At 43.8% G+C, this 21,909-nt stretch overlaps 1 protein-coding gene across 4 annotated transcripts in view; it reads left to right on the top strand.

The window, feature by feature from the left end:
* The window catches only part of Adamts9 (ADAM metallopeptidase with thrombospondin type 1 motif 9), a 171,203-nt gene extending 153,497 nt beyond the window's left edge, over positions 1-17,706 (top strand). For all 4 annotated transcript variants that reach the window (XM_085840276.1, XM_085840279.1, XM_085840278.1 and 1 more), the window contains 3 exons: positions 2,598-2,702; positions 12,966-13,060; positions 15,855-17,706. In XM_085840276.1, coding sequence (XP_085696402.1) covers positions 2,598-2,702; positions 12,966-13,055 — 195 coding nt within the window. In that variant the 3' untranslated portion in view covers positions 13,056-13,060; positions 15,855-17,706. The remainder of the gene's footprint in view (positions 1-2,597; positions 2,703-12,965; positions 13,061-15,854) is intronic.
* The last annotated feature ends 4,203 nt before the right edge of the window (positions 17,707-21,909 follow it).

Below are 21,909 nucleotides of genomic sequence, written 5' to 3' on the forward strand. Positions count from 1 at the left end.
TGCCAAAGCAGAACAGGTGTGTTCCCTGGCATGCAGCAATGTGGAATGGACGACAGGTGGGAGGGAGAAAGCAAGCACCTCTGGGTGGCGCTGTGAGGTGGAACATTCTGTACAGAGGGTCCTACTCATCCTAGTAACAGTGACCACGAGCTAGGGGCGTGGTCAGTGGGATCTGGGCGTGGTCGTGTGCACACCTGCACTCTCAACACTCCAGAGGCTAAAGCAGGAAGATACGGAGTTCCAGACAGCCTGGGCCACATAATGAGACTTTCTCTCCAAACTGTGTTGTTAAGAGAGAGGAAGGGATTGGGGGGGGGGGGTGAGGGGGGTTGTGTCAGGGGAAAACCAGAATGGGGAGCAGCAATCGGGATGTAAAATGAATGGATAAATAAATTAATAGGAAAAAAAGTAAGGAAGAAAAGGCTAGCAACAGAGAACTCTGAAGGAGGCTGGTATGGAAATCCCAATCCAGTCTATGCAAAACACCTTGGTATTGAGGCCACTCAGTGTAAGGACCACTAACATCTACACAGTATGGCCATTTAAAATATCTAATAATACTTCTTATTCTCTGCCAGGTAAAGAGCTAGGTACAGAATAAGGAGGTCTTCCATCCCATAGCCTCCTTTTCAAAAATTCTTGCTTAGCCGTTTTATGGGTGGGCTAGGCAAGGAAGCCACTTGTCTACTGTCCCTGAAGCAGATGCAGGAAAGGCTGTTGTGGAATGGATCCATCCTTTACACACACACACACACACACACACACACACACACATTCATGTCTCACTTGCAGCAGTTTGGACCTCGAGAACCAGGGCTGGATAGCTCTGAGGGGGAAGGGGAGCTGTCCTGTTACAGGCAGCCCCATGGAGTTCTTAGTGTCTCCCTGTTGCATATGCCCCTGCCACTGGATGGGGTCTGTAGACATTGCCACATTTCTTCCGAAGATGCATCACCCCCACCAGGACCACTGACTGGTCACTCTGTGAGCAGAAACCCTCTTTCTCATGTCATGTTTGTGGTGCCTTAGCTCCAGAAGGATTTGGGAATCTTGTCATTTCCTCTTTATGAAACTGGCAGGGAGAAACCCCCAGCCTCATCTCCTCTTAGAAGTTTCATCTGAAGACCTAATATGTGCTATTTACGGGAAAAACCTATCAACATGTCAGAGACGTGTTACTACCAATAGCTAATATACATAGATAAAGTAATACTGAGCCCCTCCCCTAAATAATTATCAGTAAACCTAGGCAAAGAAAACAAGAATTTATTGTGAAACAATTAGAAAATGCAGAACCAGATATTTAGAAAACACAGAAGCGATGCTTGTATTTTTTTGTTACAGATACCAGGATTTCTACTAAGTATCAACAACATGAGATTTTATTTACTTATTTATTTCTTCTAAGTGTTGTTTTAAGGCAGTGTTTCCCTAGGTAATGCAGGTGACTTGGATCTGACTGTCATCCTCCTGTCTCAGTCTCCTGAGCATTGATATCGTAGGCAGGGGCCACCACGCCCAATTTATTCACGTCTAATTTTATTTATTCCCCATTACTACAGTAAGTGAGGGAAGTAAATACTTTACCTTGCATTTTAAAAATGGACAAACTGAGGTTCTGAAAGGCTGAAAACTCTCTCTCTCTTTCTCTCTCTCTCTCTCTCTCTCTCTCTCTTCCTCCTAATCATTGTTGAAGGAGTTAACACTTTCATACTAGGATTTGGCTCTGAGTGGCAGCTCTCCATTATCTCTTTGTTTTAACTTTTGTCAAAGTTGTGGGTTCTCAGTTCTGGAGAAAGTAATCCTGAGAGCACGCATGTTCAGGGTCACAGAACGTTCTCAGCTCAGAAACCGCCAGTGTTGGATCTGGTTTTGAAAGAGGGGAGAGACCGGTTCGGGATGTCTCTACTGCAGGGACTCCTTAGAGATAAATATCAATATCAAAGGCCCAGACCACACACCCTTGTGGCCTTTGGGAATTCTGTTCCCGAACTAAGACTGGCGGGGTGGAGGGGGACGGGAACGGCCTTAGAAGTGCTGGGAGTGGGCTCTATCTTCAGCAGGCGATGCGCGCCCTCTTCTGGCTGCTTTTGGAAACGCGCCTCTGCTTTGAACTCACTTCCAGTGGTGCTTGGTACAAAGTGTGCTTGCACTTCGCCCCAGGGAACTGGAAGCGGGGAAAACTTTGGCAGCTAGATCTTGTTAGAAAAATTACACCGCGGCATTTTGGTCCTGAAGGAATCTGATAATTGTGAGCAACATCAGGGTTACTGTGCTACGGAGGCCGGCTGGAGGAAGCGCTGAGAGAGGATTTAGAAGTCAGTAAAGATGACCTGAGGGCTTTCTGTGTTCAGGAGGGAGTTAATCGGCTGTGATCCCGGGTTTCACCGCCTGTAAACAAAATCCCTACCTAGAAATCATGAATGTAAAGCGCCTAGCTCTGACAACGGAACAACAAAATACCTTCAACGATTAGCGGCCATCAAAATTAATTAACACCTTTCTGCTTACCAAAGTGCCTTTGAATGTGTGTCAGCTCTGCCTTGGTTGGTATGTCACATGGGCTGAAAGTCTTTTGTGTTGGCTTTGTGTTCCAGGGGCGCTTTAGCATCAACCTTTATGGGACTGGGCTGTCTTTAACGGAGTCTGCCAGATGGACGTCACAAGGGAATTACGCTGTTTCGGACATCAAGAAGTCTCCGGTAAGGCTGCGTATTGCTTGGGGGATGGCTCTTGGGGGGAGTGGCTGTGTACCGAAGGAGCAGAGCAGGTGTGCTTTCCCATTCACCAAACTTTTGTTTTTTTCCAAAGTGGCAGAGAGAAAATTTAGGACACAAATACGGGACGGGATTTAGAAGTGGGTGAAGCAGGAGAGACTCACTTCACCTGGTTGAAGCGTGTCCCACCTAGTAAATGCAAAGCCATCCAAGCACTTGGAAAGCCTACTGAATCAAAAGAGGAAGCGGGGGCAGGGCTCTAGGATACACACAGCTCAAATATCTTAACTAACCAAACTCAGCTCACCTATGTGAACCTCGACAAATGATGGTTTGGTTTGGTTTGTTCTGCCCAGAAACAATTGCAATTCCAATAGGAAGAGGTGATGGGGTGATATTTTCTGGGAAGTTAGGAATACAATAACCCACTTTGTCCTGGCCACCCTGAACCCAGTGCATTTAGCATGTCTGCAACCGCAGAGCATGTTGGAAGGCAGGTGCTTGGATCCTGGTCTTCTGGGTCCAATTCTGTAGTTGAGCAAGCCCCAAGTGGTTGATAAACACAGCCCAGCCCAAGAATCAGGCACCCTGTGGAGCTACCTGGGAAGTTTACATGTACCTACCCCTAGTCCCCCTGACTAGTTCAGGGGATCCAAACCTCTGGGGCTGTGTCTCCATGGTGTTTCTGAAGGGTGATGGGGCAGAAACTCCTCCTTAAAGCCCTTCCACTGAGTTCTCAGGCCACCGCAGCAACTGGTCTCCTGAAGATATGGGACGTTTCCCAGTTCCTGTTCAAGCACTGTGTATGTAAGCTGGGAAGAAAAGAGAGAGGGGGAAGAAAGGAGGTCTGAGTCCAGAATAACATGGTCGGATGAGTGCAGCTACCTGGTTAGAACTGCAGGGTAGAATGTCAGGTCAACTGCGAGGTGGTTTTTTACTATTTCTTTGAGCTTGTATGGGATATTTACGGGTTTTGGGGGGGGGTTGGTTTTTTTGTTTTTGGTTTTTTTTTTTTTTTTTTTTTTGGTTTTTCAAGACAGGGTTTCTCTGTGTAGCCTTATTTTTAAACAGTCTGTTCCCAAGTATGGGGTACACAGCTGTAACTTCAGCACTGGGGAAGCAGGGTAGGAGAGCCTTTGGTTTAAGGTAAACGTGGACTACACAGCTAGACCCTGTCTCCTAACGACCAGTACTATGAATAATGCCACGTAATGGTAATAGGTTGTTTATCTGAAATCCATATTTGACGAGCATTTAGACTTTCGCTTGCTGAGTTCGGCAACCCCCTCCAAATGTGGTGTCTTGGGTTAGAAGCAGGAGAATAAGCGGCAATTCATCCTGCACTGATCCAAAGCCCCAGCATAGGGGAGGTTCCACACGGCATCTCAGGACAGTGTGTTTCCTGACTCCTTTTTAAACATCCAGAATCCTACCTGTATCTCAAGTCCTGGTCTCACCACAAAGCTAACCAGGGATCGCAAATCTCATTCAAAGGCCAAGGGATTGCTATGATTTAATCATAAGTATTGCCTTCCCACCAAACAGAATAGAGATGACTGTAATCTTTGATTGAGCCCTGACATCAAGACATCTTACTCTACTACTCCCCACCTTAACCCCAGTCCTATAGATTTTATAGGAAATAAAGTTAGTATATTTTGTTGTGTTCGTGTCTCAACATGAAAGGATCATTATGCCTCAATGACCAGATTTGAAATTTTGAACTGCTTTAGATGTGGTTGAATGAAATCATCTTTGTAAGCTATATATGTTGCATTTATACATACATACATACATATGTTATAGTTTTGCTAGACTATGTCAATCATAATTGAAATTTCAGCCAGAGGCTAAAAATAACTAAAGGCTGGAGTGCCATCTTATGGCCACGTCGAGTACTGCAACGCTGTTCCCCACCCTCTGAGAATTCTGCCTGAGCTGCTGGGCTTTCTTCTCCACCCTGCCGCCCAGTGTGTGTGCATGTGTGTGTGCAAGTGCTCACGTGTAGGTAGGTAGAATCAAGGACTGCAGTCTTCCTAGCTCCTGGCAGACCAGAGCCAGGGCCTCAGAATAGCATCCCCTATGAAAATAGACCCCCAGAACTGCTAAGCTTGGGGAAAAGTTCAGATGGTCCTCTCCCTGAAGAACGCCTCCTCTTTGGTGATGGCTCTCTATAGCTGCTGAGAGAAGTGGCGTTCTCCATCCGTACAGGAAGTTTCCACACACACAGTGCAGGTGGTCATCAACATCGTCACCTTGGGGTCTTGTGAAACCAAGGCAGACAGCAGGAGCATAAGCAACAGCCAGTGATGTGGCATCTTTGCAGCCTTGTGGCTTACTACTAACTAACTCTCAGAAGCTAGCTGAGGCTGCCTGCTGTGGGTAAAGGCACTGCAGGCTAGAGGCAGAACCTGGGGGAGCTGTCCAGACTGAGCCTGGGAGAGCTGGTGCGGGTCAGTGATTGTTTGGAGGGTCTGGTGAATTCTTACTGTCTCAGCTCAGAGCTCTGCATACATGGACAGAAGTGATGCTGTGACTAGGAGCCGAGGCATGAGGGAAAATTCCAAGTTCTGAGCTCAGTTGCCAGGAACATTCTGGTCCCTCCAATGCTATCCATGCTTAGGACTCCTCAGGCCTGTTCGGAGTTCTGCAGTGGCACTGTTCACTGTCCTCAGGACTGCCTGCCTGGTGCTCTTTCAGGGCAAAGATCTTGCATAGGTCTCCAGGGCCAGGGAGCTCAAAGAAAGCCTACTTGTGGCTGGTTGGGGCTGGTGCTCATGGGTCCTTCTGCTTTCCTGATGTGCCTGGGGAATTTTAAGGCACAGGGAGCCTTCTCTCTACCAGGGATTCCTTGTGCTATACAGAGGATTGTAAATAAAATAATTGCTTTATAAGATAATGAATCAAACAGGCCTTTCCCACCTCTGAATTCTTTTACAACAACTGAGTTAAGAAATGAACGTACATGTCTGCACATGTGTGTACACAGTAAAATCTCATGAGTGTGCACATGTGTGTGCACAGTACAGTAGAATCTCATGAGTGTGCACATGTGTGTGCACAGTACAGTAGAATCTCATGCGTTTGCACATGTGTGTATGCACAGTACAGTAGAATCTCATGAGTGTGCATATGTGTGTATGCACAGTACAGTAGAATCTCATGAGTGTGCATATGTGTGTGTGCACAGCATCGTAGAATCTCATGAGTATGCACATGTGTGTGCACAGTACAGTAGAATCTCATGTGTGTGCACGTGGATTGCTTTCCAGTTTGTGAAAACCCAGCAAGTATCTAGACCTACAACGTGGAATTCCATAGGTTCACATTTTCTACATGTGTACCTTTTAGTCTGCACTTTTCTATGGAAACTGGATAGTATGTTTACATATATGTAGATGTATGTACATAGTTGTCAGAGGACTGTACTGGGGAAGATTATATGTTACATGCTTTGTACAAAGATCTAGAAAAAGTCAATTTTGCATGTCATCTTAACCCTATGGACAGTTTCTATGGAAATTGGACAATGTTTATACATCTGTGTATGTTTATACATACATTTATGTATGTATATAGTTGTCTGAGGATTGTATTGGGGAAAATTATATGTTACATGTTTTGTATGAAGTTCAGAAAAAGTCAGTTTTGCGTGTCATCTTAGCCCTAACATTTTACTTTAGGTCCTAAACTACGTTTTCTTTTTTTTTTTTTTTTTTCCGGGACAGGGTTTCTCTGTGTAGCCCTGGCTGTCCTGGAACTCACTCTGTAGATCAGGCTGGCCTTGAACTCAGAAATCTGCCTGCCTCTGCCTCCCAAGTGCTGAGATTAAAGGCATGTGCCACCACTGCCCAGCCTCTATAGATTTTCTTAACACACCCTTGTCTCCTAGCCCTTCCACTAAAGACAGGCAAATGACCATGCTTCTGCCAAAATTAGGCCCCTCCCTAAATCACGGGCATCAGCCCCATGAATCCTGTCCGCTGAGAAAACTAATAGAAAACTGGGAATACAAACTGTGCCTAATAGGGCAGTGCGTCATTCACTTCACTTATATGCAATAGTAGGAGCTATTATTAACAAACTATTTATTTAAAAGAGAACTCAACTGTAATAAAGAAATAAAAGCCAGGGTTTCATTGCTTCTGAAAGAAGCTGTCCCCACGGCAGCCATGTTTTTCTTACTTTTCAGTCTTGTTTTGTTTCTCAGTCTGGTGGCTGCCAGGCTGCTGACATGCTAGGACCATCTTTAACATCATTTGAGGATCGCACCATCACAGAGAGTAAAAGGGTAGCCCCACTTTATCTGTTTTGCCTAAATTAGCAGAGTTTTCGGAGGAAGAAATAGTGCAACTACTGTAAAATCATTATCAACTTTATTTTGTTTTCAATTTATGACTGCCTAGGCCTTTTCTCAGTTGATGAAGAGAGGCTATTACGGATGTCCTGAGGCAATGGCTTTGTAAGGACAGAGAGATATAGTCACCACAGTACTGAGTTCAATTCCCAGAATCCACACAAAGTGGCTGGTTGGGCACGGCAGCACACACTTACAATCCCAGTGCTGAGATGGGCAGATCCCTCAGCCTCACTGGCCAGCCAGTCTGGTCTATTTGGTGAGTGGTAGGTCAGTAAAAGATCCTGTTTCAGCAAGAATGCCTTTGTGATGATGACAGCTAATAGTTGTTAAGCACACAGGTTAGGCTGAGTCCTATGCCGGGTGGCTAATGTGTGTTCCTTCACTACAGCAAAGTATGAGGGGAGACTTGTTTGCCCATTTTACAGATGCTCCGGGAACCCGAGGCCTCCTGGACTTCTTTAAAGCCAACTCCAACCTTGGCAACCAAGCCAGCAACCAAAGCATCAGTAGAGAGGCTGCGTCGGCTGCAGACCTGTGTGCCAGAGCCTCTGCCCTGCTAGATGAGGAGAGATTAGGCTTAGATTCACTTTGATGATGCTGAAGATGGTGCTAGTTATATCAGCATCCTGACAGCTGACAGCCCTCTGCTTACAGTTCCTGACCGGAGAACCAGATGTCCCAACATCTACCTCCAGACCTAGCTCAGCACTCGGGAGCCAGGAGGACAGTGGTGATGGGACTCAGTCCCATGTCAGTCGTAGCCGAAATCAAATGCATGAAAAGTTTTAAAGTGGAGAAAACATGATGTTATCTCCTTTTGTTGTTAGATTGGCACGGCTTTTCTTTCTCATTCTCTCTGGGTGGAAAAAAAAACCCCTGAGATTACCTACTGTCGTTGTTTGCAAGAGACAAGTGGGCTGTAGGAACCATATCTGCATGACCCCTGACGCTTTCTGGGGATGTAGCCCAAAGATATGAGGTGTAAGTGTGTTCAAATCATTCCTAGTTGTGGAGAAAGTAGAGTTTTGTCCAAGGAGGCTGAGGGGCAGGGCTTAGGTGGCACGGTCCATAAAGAGAGCAGAGTTGGTGCTGCACTGCAGCAGGGGATATTTTCAAAGTGTGAAAAAAGCATTACAGTTCAAAAGAAAATCCAAATCCCAGTACTCGGGAGGCAGAGGCAGGCAGATTTCTGAGTTCAAGGCCAGCCTGGTCTACAAAGTGAATTCCAGGACAGCCAGGACTATGCAGAGAAACCCTGTCTCGAAAAACAAAAAAAACAAAAAAAACAAAAAAAAAAAAAAAAGAAAGAAAAACAACAACAACAAAAATCCAGCTTTGTTTTTTTTTCAATCAATCATCTCATCCATTTAATAAATGGATTTGGATCATTACACAGTCCTTGGTCCTAGGTGCTTCCAACTTGACAAGATCTCACTTGTAAATCATGGGACTTACATTCTAGGATGAAAAGAAATGATAAAGAACGCTACCCAGTTGTGGGGTGCTTGCATCAGATAACTGAGCCAAATCTAAGTCCCAGGGGAAGCTGACCTTGAACTGAGTTATGAGACATTTAGTCTGGGGGTGGGCATACAGGAAAGAACAAAAGAGCGTTTCAGCCGTTGGAGACTGGTGCATGCAAAGGTTCTGTGGAGCAAGGATCGTGTTAGGTTGGAGATGCAATCCAAAGAAATGCAGGTGTAGAAAAGACTGACAGAAGACACATCTGTCAGGGCAGCCCAGCACCCACCGACTGTGTGGGGCTTAGGCCAGGGCAGCCCAGCACAGACCAGGGCAGGAATCAGCCCTATCAGTTCACTTTTCAGTGAACAGGATAGATAGAAAAGATTTGGTTTGGGGTTTTTGTTTTGTTTATCTGTTTAGTTTTGTTTTGTGTTTTGCCAAATGGCAGGATTGGTTATATATAGATAATATATGTATATACATATCAAGAGAGTACAGATATCCGCAAAAGTATTATCACTTGGGCTGGAGAGGTGGCTCGGTGGTTAAAAGCACTTAAGTGCTCTTCCAGGTTCATTCCTAGAATCCTCATGATGGTGTGCCACCATCTCTAAATCCAGTCCTGGGATGACCTGATGCCTCTTCTGGCATGCGCTTAAGTGTGCGGGTGTGCCCGCATGCACGTGCGGGTGTGCCCGCATGCACATGCGGGCGCGCACACACACACACACACACACACACACACACACACACACACACATGGTGAGGTGGGAGGGGGGGGGATGTTGCTAGTTGAATTCTAAAGATACATTACAAATAACTGGGTAACATTTTAACACATCTACCAAGGGAATAATAGAATTTTGGAGAAGGAAAATATTTTGTCTAACTAGTGTTTTCTATTATCAAAATTTATAGTAAACATTTGTCTGTTAATGCTAATGGGAAGGAGATCTTTCGTTCGTGTTGCTAAATGCCTTTTTACACAGACAGCCACTGCCAAACACTACTATCTCTTCACAACTGTACAATTTTAATCAAGCATGCTCAAGTCTGTCAGGCATTTGTAAAACTGCCCTAGAGTTTTCTTCTGGCCTTTCCTTGTTTACAAGGTTTACTGTTTTGCTTATGAGTGTGTCCCCGCCTGCATGGGCTTTACTTACCAGATGTGTGCAGGTGCTCTAGAACGTCTTGGATTCCTTGAGGCTGCCCTTACAGGCCAGTGTGAGCCTGGTGTGGGTGCTAGACAGCAGTGAACGTTCTAAACTGCTGAGCCATCTCTCCTGCACCTTGATACTCGTTCTTCCATCAATCATTTGCAATTGAAAGTTATCTGGGAGCATCCTGTTAAATGGCCTGGTTAAATGGATTTTGAAATATGAAAATTATGTCCTCCACACATCAAATTCCAGGTCACACGATTGGGTCTGCAGTTTGTGCTCAGGAAACACAATCACTGTGAGTGTGTACAGAATAGAGATGCATCTCCTTGTCTTAACTTGCGATGGCCCCAGGAAGGGCATTTAAAAAGCTTAACACTGCTTGCCATTTAAGCAATATCACTTAAACATAGTATAAGTGTTCCCTATCGGGAGCTCCTTCCTCCGTTATAGGCTAAGTTTCTTATTGGTAGCAAAGCTAACATTCAAAGCCACTGAGGGTTCACTTGTAGTGACCGGGAACAGATTTTATTCTCACCTCTGACCTCAAAAAAGCTTATTCAAAATATTGGCTGCTGTTCAGCTTTTACCCCGTACAATAGAATAAGTCAAGTGTTTAGACTCTAGGTCTCACCAAAACGAGTCCTAAAACTGGGTGGCTGATGAAAAAGGACAGAATGAGCTGAGGACCAGTGTTCTGCCCCTCCTCTTGCCCCTCCCTTTGCCCCTCCCCCTGCCCCCCCTCCTCTCTCTCCCCTCCCCCTCCTCCTCCCTCCCTCACTCTGCTTCCTGACTGTGAAGGCCATACTGCCTGCCCTTCAGGGTAGCCTGCCAGCAAGCACACTAGGCTGGACTGAAGGGAGGGAAGCTTAGCTGGGATGGCTGGGTGCAGACAGGATCTTGGTCGGCCGTGAGTGCACAGGTAAAGAACACACACACACACACACACACACACACACACACACACACACACACACAGGAGCAGCTTCAAAGAACTGGTTCAGTTTATTGGGGGGGAAACAAAGACTAAACTTTTGGGGTGGAGAGGGGCTATCAGGATGAGTGCACGTGATTGGCTGGGGCCAGGGTGCTGGGGATGCCTCATTTGCATAAGGAAGTATTCCAGGTGCTGCTGGACATGAGTTTATAAAGAAGGGAGAAAGGAAGTTTAACCGGGCTACTGGCTATGTGACTGCCTCTGATGAGGCAAGAGTAGGAGGCACAGGGATGTGAGCATCAGGGCATGATGGCCCAAGGCAGGGGAGAGGGGGTGGTGTAGGGCTGGGGGTGGGGAAGCGATCTCAGGACCTGGGTTTGGGCATGCTTCAGCCCCACTCCAGGCCTTCTCCTAGGCTCCCTGGCCCCACACTATCTGACCTGCAGCCTCACTTCCCTGCTGCCACGCAGTTTCACACATAACAGGCAGTACTCTGAAACTGGGACCCTAAATAAATCCTTGCCTCCTCCTCTCTTGAGTTGTTTCTGTTGGGTACTTTGTGTCGCCAAGGAGAAAAGTAACTAGTATCACCAGAGAGTCTCTCGGTCCTTCGCTCTGGTTCCTTCTCCACAGCTTTGCATCCCAGTCTGCTCCTTAGAGACATTGCACACGCATTTATTCTAGTCATCGCACAGTGAGTGGGGTCTCCTTGAATAAACAGCAAGATCTTTGGGATTTGTTTCCCCTCCACTTGCTCCTTCGGTTTTTGCTGTTAAATAAAATATAATTAGCTTGGTGAGTAAATTTTCTCTTATTTTGCTAAGAATTGAGGCACATGGAATGTACCTAATCCCACTTGTTGTTTTTGTGAACCAAATATGCTGTGTTGATATTCTATCTTAAATTTCCCATATTTTGATGGTGGCTTTCTCCTAAGCCGGAAATACTGTGATAAGTGCTCAATGTGGGGATGCCCTCTGTTGTTGTTATTTTCTTAAGCATACTTGTAATGCTGTTGTGTGATAAACACAATAATTTGTTGCCAAAAATTGATCCCAGAACACTCCACATGCCCCTGTATCTTAAGAGCAGGACATTTAAAGCCCACTGTCCTCACTTTTCCTTGATGTATCACAGTCCGATGGGCTCGTGGATTAGTGACTCGTGCCAATGCGGTGACAAAATGCCCAATAAAACCAACTGAAAAGAAGAAGGGTTTATTCTGGCTGTCTGAGGGTGCACCGTCCATCGTGAGGAGGAAGACGTGGTGACAGGAGCAGGAGGCAAGGCAGCGATCCCATTGCATCCACAGCCAGAAACCAAAAGATGAATGAGGGAAACACAGGCTTTCCTCATTCTTCCCCCGCCCCGCCCCCCCGCCCCCCCCCCCCCCCCCAGCTGACTCAGCCTGAGCTCTGAGCCTGTGTTTAGAGCGGGTGTTCCCTCCTCTGAGACACATCCAGGAGAGCATTTGTAGGTGATTCTAAATCCAGACAAGGTGACAATGAAGATTTACCATCACAATTGTAGTAAGAAAATAATGAAAATATTATGATCTAGCAATGCACCTCACACTCGCAACACAGCTGAGTTAGAGGTGCGTCACTGCGATTCATGGTGTATTGAGCAGTAGCTTGAAGCTAGAAACTACTCATTCCTCTTAGTGCACCATGAAAGCAGCTTTAGGCTTTAAGTACATGAGTGATGCTGGCTATGCCAAAATTTGAATCTTATACAGTTTTTAGGTGTCAAGATACACTCGTCATAGTTTTTCTCACCTCTGTAGAAAGGCAAAACAAACCAGGCATGGAGATGTATACCTATAATAAACAAACCAGGCATGGAAATGTATACCTATAATAAACTAACCAGGCCTGGAAATGTATACCTATAGTAAACTAACCAGGCCTGGAAATGTATACCTATAGTAAACTAACCAGGCATGGAGATGTATACCTATAGTAAACTAACCAGGCATGGAGATGTATACCTATAGTAAACTAACCAGGCATAGAGATGTATACCTATAATAGACTAACCAGGCCTGGAGATGTATACCTCTAATCCCATACCCAGGAGACTGAAGCAAGCCTGGATATATAGCAAGACCCTTGGTTGAAATGAAAACAAAAATGCCACTCTAGCTTTTAGGTCATCCAGAAACAGGTGGTGGTCTGGGTCTGACCCTGTGAGCCTTGTCCGCTGACCCATGCAGTCAGACCATTATGAGTGTGTTGAGTTTCATTTCAATACACAATGGTGCAAGAATTACTTTCCCTGAAAGCAGGAACCTCACAAGCCATCTAAGACGACTCATGTTTTTGCAGGATGGTACCCGGGTCGTAGGGAAATGCGGCGGTTACTGTGGAAAGTGTACCCCATCCTCCGGCACTGGCCTGGAGGTGCGAGTTTCATAACTAAGGTAAGTTCTCCCATCAACTTTTTCATTTTAATCTATAGCCTTGTGATAAACAGATGTGGGTAAACCACCTCTCCCCCAGACAGAGCTACTGTCAAGCATCATGAAGCTGACCCAATAATATTCTGCCCTTTATATTCTTGTTTGTCTGTCTTTCTGTGTCTGAAGCCATCTGTCCCTCACCCCTGAACCCAAGGTCCTCAGGCCGCATACATTTTCTCTTCACTGCCTGCTGAAAATGCTGCTTTCTGTGTTTCATCTCTGAGAGTCTTACTTTCTAAGATCCAGAAATCCATGTTTTAAATATTAGAAATTGTGAAGTAGGGGGCTGAGATATATAATATCTCTGGATATAATATATATTCTGGAATACATATAATATATACATATATTTTTACTTTTATGAAAGTAAAATATATATAGTATGTTATATATAATAATACCAGGAATATAATAATTACAGTAGTGCTGAGGTTTGTTGAGCTTCCACTGCTCTGAATAACTTATAGGAACCATTTTCAGTGATTCTCACAAGGAGGTCATGAGGTAGAGCACTTGTCCGTATTTTGCAGTAGAGGAAGCTGAGGCCACAACCGTTAAGAAGCTTTCTAAGGTCACAGTGAAGTCCCTTGCAGACCCCAGTGGTACCTTACACCAAGGACTGTGCTCTCAATCACTGTAGTGTCACCTATGTACCACTCACAGCAGGCGGGGCCAGCAGCTCAGTGTCATCTGAGATCTTATTATAAATGCAGATCTTAGACCCTCTATGCACATGAGAAACCAGAATCTTTATTCTATCAAAATCCACAGGAGACTCATTCGTATGCTAGCAAGTGCTCCCTCTGCTGGACAAAAGATTAAACCGGTCACTTTTCATCATCCTGGTTCCTTCAGCTGCATGACACAAAAGTTCAACCAACTTGTGTGACCTTCTAACACCTACCCTATACTGTCCAGTGGCCCATTCAGTTCCCCCAATAGCTCATTCATTCTCTGACACATGAGTTACTATTTGACAAATGCTTACGTAAACATCAGTATTAAAAAGTACTTTTTAAGTATTTTTTTAAACAGGCTCTTGCTTATTAGCCCAAGCTAGCTTCACACTTGAAACTCTCGTGTCTCTGTCTCCCAAGTGCTGGGATTTCATCTGCACACAGTCACATGCCACCATGCATAGGCAAAATTGCCATCTTAAATTAGTATTAGTTGTGCTGCAAAAGGCAAAGACAATGTGTTTAATAACTGGGATGTGCACAAGCTGGGCCTTCTTCAGGCACAGCTCCATAGTATTGTGCTCCATTGATCAGTTGCGAGCCCTCATGGCACTTCTCCCTTAACATGTCATCTTCCCCATACCTACAATTACATCATCATTATAGCTCCTGGTTCAACTAAATGCTTTCTGCAACCATTCTGAAAAGTAACCCTTGGGCTAAAGAAAAGGCTCAGTAGATAAATGTGCCACTGGCTCTTTTTCCAGAGGATCTAGGTTCGATTCCCACCACCCACATGGCAGCTCAGAACCATCTATAAGTCCAGTTCCAAGGGTTTGATACTTCCCTCTGGCCACCCAGGGCACCAGGCAGACATATGGCACACAAATAGTCAGGCAAAGCACACATACACAAAATACAGCCAAAAGCCTCTCCTTACCTCTGGATGGATCACTTGGTCAGTTCTGAAGCAATAAGTGTCTGGTGGCCTGAGATCTTGTGCCTCCAGAGTCAGGTGACTGACAGCTGCATTTGGAAGAGGGTCACTTCTAACAGAACAAGGAGAGGCTTGACTTGGGAATATTCAGTGGTAAGGCACTTTCCTAACATGAACAAGGCTGGGTTTGCCCCTTAGAACCAGAGCAATGAACAAAGCAATTGTGAGTGAGTTGCAAGACAGCCTGGGCTAGAGAATAAAACATAAACCATACACACACACACACACACACCACACACTCACACACACACACACATATGCCACATACACAGTACACACACACACCATGCATACACACACCATGCATACACCACACACATACATATACCACATACACACCACATCATACATACACACACCACATCATACACACCCACACCACACACATACACACAATCACAATAGTTGAAGAAAGACTTGAGATCCAAAAAGAAAAGATGGGGCGGCAGTAGGCAAAACTCAGCAGACATACTTAAAGACCCCATTTTCGTATGCATTCTATGTCTTCTTTTCTTGTGTCTGTTGTGTCATAAAACATGAGTGTACACATATGTAAGAAGACTAGAAAGAAATATTCTAACATTCGAATGTTATCCCACATGAAATTTCTAGGCACTGGACTCTTTTCTCTTTCATTCTTTTATAATTATTCTTTTTAAATTACATTCATGTGTTCATGTGTGTGCGTTCTGGGCCGTGGATCTGAGACCGACTCACTGCAGTCAGTTATTGCCTTCCTGCTGGTGTCTCTCCTCAATCTCCACATGCCTGTTCTCTCTTTTCTCTGGTACTGGAGTTCAAACCCAGGACTTCACACTGCTAAACAGGCACTCCACAACTGAGTTACATCCCCAGCCCACTTCTGTGTTGCTTATAGTAGATAGATATATGATTAGATAGATAGATAGATAGATAGATAGATAGATAGATAGATAGATAGATAGATAGATAAAAGAGTTCACTTTCTAACCTAGAGAATATCCTAAGTGACACTTCTGCACATGGAAGAGCCTAGTTTACCTACTCTTGACTCTCAGCTTTTGATATGGAAGACTTATAACTTCTGGTTTGTTTATTTCAGGGGCTCTGAAGAGGAAGCCATAGGAGATGGATGAAGGATAGTAATTCAATACCTCCACCTTGAATTTGGGTGCATCTGTGTGCGTGTGTGTGGATCTGTCTGCGTGTGTGTGTGAATGTGTGTGTATATGTGTGTACATATGCATATATATAAATATATATATATATTATATATATATACAGGTTGAGCATCCCTTATTTAAAATTTTAAACTCTGAAATGCTCCAAATTCTGAAAACTTTTGAGTGCTAGCATGAGATCTCAAATGGTAAATTTCATGCCATGAAATTTTGCTTCATACACAAATTTTTATAAGTACCATATAAAATTATATTTCTGCCACACATGTAAAGGTGCCTAAGAAACACAAAGGAAACACACAACCCACATTCTTGGGCACGGCTTGCTCTCTTCCTGAGTTCCCTACTGCTCAAACCCTACGCTAAAATCTCCTAGTAAACTACAACTCCGTTCAAAAGGAAGAGGCATAAATTAATAGCGTGTTTAGATGAGCCCCATCCCAAAGAGATCTCATCTTAAATATGAAAATATCACCAAGTCTTCATAATGTCTGAAATACACACTGATGGTCTCAAGCATTTCAATGAGGGATTCTCAACCTGCGGAACACCCTAATGATGTAAAGTTTAATATTTATGTTTGAAATTATTTATTGTGATGTAATATTTTTGTACGTAAAATGATTTTATTATGACTGCCTGTGCATGATCCTCCCCCTTGCAGTCAGACCGCTGCATTTTACGTACTCTACATTATATGTAGTATATGACAAAGTGACTCTTCGTTATCACGGTACACTGTTGTTTACTTTTTACCTGGAAATGTGTTTTACTGTTACATTTTGAAAATTTTTGTAATTATTTTTTTAACAACCTAGCTGACATCAAGGTGCTATGTGGGTTGAATAAGGGTATTTTTGGCAATTGTGGGACGTTTCATTAGCCAATGAGTAAGTTAGCAACATCACAGGTTGTACCAACTGTTCATCATAGTCTTTATTCCGTTTCATGTGATCTCTGGGAAGAATTGTGCTGCCTTGGTGCTAATATTATGTTTTTAAAGTAATTGTCAGAGTCAAAACTGTAAACACTTAACAAAAGGGAGCAAGAAATAGATTATCCCCAATGGATAAAATCACTTGCTAGAGTAAGACCTACTATTTACTCTTCTTTTTAGACCTGTCTTTTTTTTTTAATAGTAGCTGGACTCTTTTCTTACTGTTGTTGTTGGTAATATGTTCTACTCTACTCCATGGTGCCTTGGACTCCTGTCAATCATTGGGAGGGTCCACCAAAAGCTTCATTACAGAGTGACACTGGGAAAGGAGGCTCTTCTGCTGTTTTGTCACGATATCCTCCAAGTTTATGAGCAGCAAGACAAAGGATCTACCACAGGAGTATGGCCTTAACACCCCTCAGCATACTCAGAGAACGACAGGAGATCGACCACCTTTTACCTGAAAACTTTGGCCAATGATATGACTTCCCTTGAGGCTGGGAGCCTAATACCCTGCCGGGTTTCCTGTGATCTTCAGCATTTGTGTGAAAAAACAAACTGGTGTCTAAGATGCCCAGGTCTTTCTGATCTTCCACGAATCCACCTTTTGTTACTTCTTTCAGGAATGAACGTGCTGAGGCAGTGGTCACAAGACATTTTACTTGAGAAAGCCTGACCAAGCTTTCCAAGACCAAAGAGATTAGGAAAACCCTGACAGTATTCTCCAACTCCACAGAAATGCCAGAGCACTTGGTGTTTGAACAAGTGTCATTTTTCTATTGTTAATACATGTGAAACATATTATAAATAAATATTGTGACCACATCCAAACCATAGATCATAGATGCTTCTCTTGGCTTCTGGACTCTTGATTAAAGTTCAAATACGAACGTCTCTAGGGATATATATATATATATATATATATATATATATATATATAATATTATATGTCATAACCTCAATATAAATATACATGTATTACATACATGTTATAATATGTATATATGTATATTTGTATATAAAATATATTATAACCTCAATGTTTATAATATATGTATGGTGAGGTTATAATATAATTACATCATTTTTACCATCTCTTTCCAGCCTCAAGCCCTCCCATATACTCCTCCTTGTTCTCTCTTAAGTTCATGGCCTCTTTTTTTAAACTATTAATTGTTGTTACATATATACATATAACTTGCTCAGTCTGTAGAATGTTACTTGCATGTTCGTTTTCAGGGATGGTCTTTTGACACTGGATAACCAGCTAAGACTGAGGTTCTGTGGCCTCTCCCCCATCCATTTTGCCATGTCTGTCTTGTCCTTAGCTCATGTTTAGGTCATCAGGCTAATGAGATTTTTATGGGCGTAGCTTTTGACACTCCTAGGAGACCATATCAGCTCTCTGATCCTCTGGTTCTTACAATCTTTCCATCCCTCTTCTATGATGTCCCCTCAGCCTCACATGTGGGAAATGTTTTGTAGACATGTCCGCTGGGCATGGGCTCCACAACTGTGCATTTTGGTTGCTTGTGGTTATCTGCAAAGGCATCCATCTATTGCAAAGAGGAGTTCCCTTGACAAATGAGGACTACACTTATCTTTGGGTATAAGGCCAAATATTTAGAATATAATTAAGGATTATGTTGAATTAGTGAAGTGATGGCTGTAGGTTCCCCTCCAAAATTCAAGACTTCCCTAGCCCTGGGTTCCAGGCATGGTTCTCGCTTGTTGAGCAGATCTCAAGCTCACCATAAAAGCTCTTGCTAAACACTAAGGTATGCACACCACTACTGCATCCTTAGGGTTAGTGCACCATGCTGGCTGTTGTTATGATTTGCAGGCATCATAGCTGGATAAGTCTGCTGATTGCTTCCCTCCTTTGGAAGCTTGTGCAGGGCCTCTGGTACCATGAAAGCCAGTCCTCAGGAAGGAGGCTTTCAGGTCAAGCCTTATGTCTGAAGATGCCTGTGCGTGGTGTCTTCAGCTATAGGGAATCATCTTCCACTTCTATGGGGCAACCATGGGCAATAGCAATAGTTTGTAATATTTGGGGAGTCTCTTGGACAGCCCTTATCAATGATACGAAAGAGGGCTTCTTGCAAAAACTATATAAATGTTTATACATAAGCTTTTGTGTAGTATAGTCGTTATTTAGGTACATGGATAATAATTATGATCTCCATAATATGGCCTTTCAGACAGTCTTACTATCTTACCCTCCTTCGTCTGTAGTTATCCTCCTCCCATCCCCTATTAAATCTCCCATTTTTCTCATTTCCCTGATCAATTGTAACCTGCTATTCTCCTTCTGTCACTCCCCTGTCCATCTTACCCTGGCAATGGTCTCTTTTTTCTAATGTTCCTGGTTTCTGCTGTTACCACAGGATATGTACTCCATCTGAATTTTTGGAGCTAGGAGCCTCTGATGAGAGAAAATGTAATTTGTCTTCTAGGTCTGGGTTGCTTCACTCAGTATAATAGTGTCTACCTCCATTTATAATTTCGTTTTGCTCGACAGCTGAATACATGCCACTGTATCACATTTCATCAGGTGATAGGTATATGGGTTATTTCTATGTTCTACCTCTTGTGAAGAGAGCACCTATGAATATGGATGGCCAGGTATCTTCATGATAAACAGTCCCTTGGGTATATGCTTAGGATAGGTAGAATTGTGTCAACCTGTAGATCTAGTTTTAGTTTTCTGAGGAACTACCGCACTGATTTCCACCAATTGGTAACGGCACCAATTTGCACGGCTACCGTCAGCTCATGAGGGGTCTCCATAACTACCCATCCTCCTCAGTACTTCCTGTTGCCTTTTGTTTTCTTAACTCGGCTGTTCTGGTGGTGGGTGGGGAGAGATGGGATATTGAAGTTGTTTTAATTTGGATTTCCCTGATGGCTAAAGATGATGAACACCTTTAACAGTATTTCTTAGCCATTTGTCTTTCTCCTGAGAATTTTCTGTTCAGTTATATATCCCACTTTTTAAAAAATGGGCTTCATTACATACCCCTGAACTCAATTTGTAGCTCCGGCTGGCTGACCTCAAACTCATATAGATACTCCTGCCTCTGCCACCTGAGTGCTGAGATTAAAGGCATGTGCCCCACACCTAGCCCCATAGTCCACTGTTTTATTGGGTTGTTTGGGTTTTTTTTAGATTCTTGTATATCAGAGACACTAATCCTCCATCAGATGTATACATAGCAGATTTTTTTCCCATTCTGCAGACTGCATCTTAAGTTGATTAAAAGTTTCTTTTGAGCTGGGCAGTGGTGGTGCACGTCTTTAATCCCAGCACTTGGGAGGCAGAGGCAGGGCGATTTCTGAGTTTGGGGCCAGCCTGGTCTACAGAGTGAGTTCCAGGACAGCCAAGGCTACACAGAGAAACCCTGTCTCAAACAAAACAAAACAAAACAAAACAAAAGTTTCTTTTGCAGTAAAGAAAAATTTTTAATTTTATGAAGTTATGCTTAATGATGGTTATCGTATTTCTTGGGTGACTAGAGTCTTATTCATTAAGTCTATATCATGAAGTGTGTCCAACTTGTTCTGTCATATATGAGTAAGCATGGGGCCTTTCATAGAACATAGCCAAATGTGATGGTTTGTATATCCTTGGACCAGGGAGTGGCACCATCTGGAGGTGTGGCCTTATTGGAATAGGTGTGGCCTTATTGGAATAGGTGTGACCTGGTTTGTAGGCAGCCGATGCCTAAAAGATGGAGCCGGTCTCTGGTACACCATCGCAGTAAACACCACCACTGCTAGCCCGAATCTGGCGCAAACCCCTCCCGAGCAGGTACATGCAAATTAAGGTGCCGGCAGACTGACCAATCCCAGGAGGACACAAAGCTTTTCCCTGTGCTGGGGTGTATATAAGGAGTTCTCCCTGGGTTCCCAGGGTTCCTGTAGCATCGAAGCGTTCCTGCAATAAAGCTGTTGAGAAGAATCCGACCGTGTTGTGTTTTTCTTGCCAGACAAGGTGAGCAACAAATTGGTGGCTCGCCCGGGGACCCAAGGATCTCGTGGATTCAGAACTCTTCAGCTGAGGAATGGCAGTACCAGTAAGTCTCCCAAATTGATCCCCTGTTAAAAGGGGGGATATGTTTTTCTCACCCGTGGACCCAGTGTGGGTAGCTCTTATCCTTGTTGTTTCGTTTTTTGTAATTTCTAGCCTCTGCTTTTGTTTGATAGAAGCAGTTAAGGCAAGTCAGAAAATTCTTATGGAACAACAAGAAAGTATGTCAGAGGAAGATAGGAAACGCATAAGCAAAAGAAAGAAAAGGGGCGAAAAAGAGAGAGAAAAGGAGAAGGGAGAAAAGGCAAATTCAAAAGGAAAAGGAAATAATGAGAAAGAAAAGGAAATAGCAAAAATATATCCCTCATTAAAAGACTTAACAATAAGTTCAGCAAGTTCTGACTCCAGTGACTCAGAGCTTGATAAAGATGAGGAAGCTGACCTAGAAGAAGAAGAAGCTCGGTATGAGAGGGATAGGTATGATCCAGATTGGTCATACAAAATCAATCCTTTAAAAAGGGGTGGGGGGCGGCTGGCAAAAGAGTAAAATCAAAAGTGCCGACCACTCCACCTTTTAACCCTGAGTATACAGGGAAAAAGGAATCCACAAAAGCTGGTAAACAAGATACCTCATTTTGCCCAGAGGTTTGGAAGGAAGTTGGACTGACTTTCCCTGTCTTCTTAGATGGCCAGGGATGACGGTATCATGAGTCAATAGATTTTAAAACTATTAAGCAACTGGCTGAGTCAGTCCATACCTACGGGGTGAGTGCAGCTTTTGTAGTTGCACAGGTTGAGGCACTTGCTAGATATTGCCTCACCCCAGGGGACTGGAATAATATTACTCGGGCTTGTTTGTCATCCAGACAGTATTTAGACTGGAAGTCCTTGTCCTATGAATATGCAAACAGTCAGGCAGCAGCAAATTTAGCCACAGGACAAGATCCTCAGAGACATTGGGATGCAGATATGCTTCTGGGTTTAGGACATTTTGCTTTAGATCAAACAA

This window comes from Mus caroli, unplaced genomic scaffold (assembly GCF_978045245.1).
Source record: "Mus caroli unplaced genomic scaffold, Mus_caroli_1 scaffold_7, whole genome shotgun sequence".
In the NCBI taxonomy this organism is placed as follows: Eukaryota; Metazoa; Chordata; class Mammalia; order Rodentia; family Muridae; genus Mus; species Mus caroli.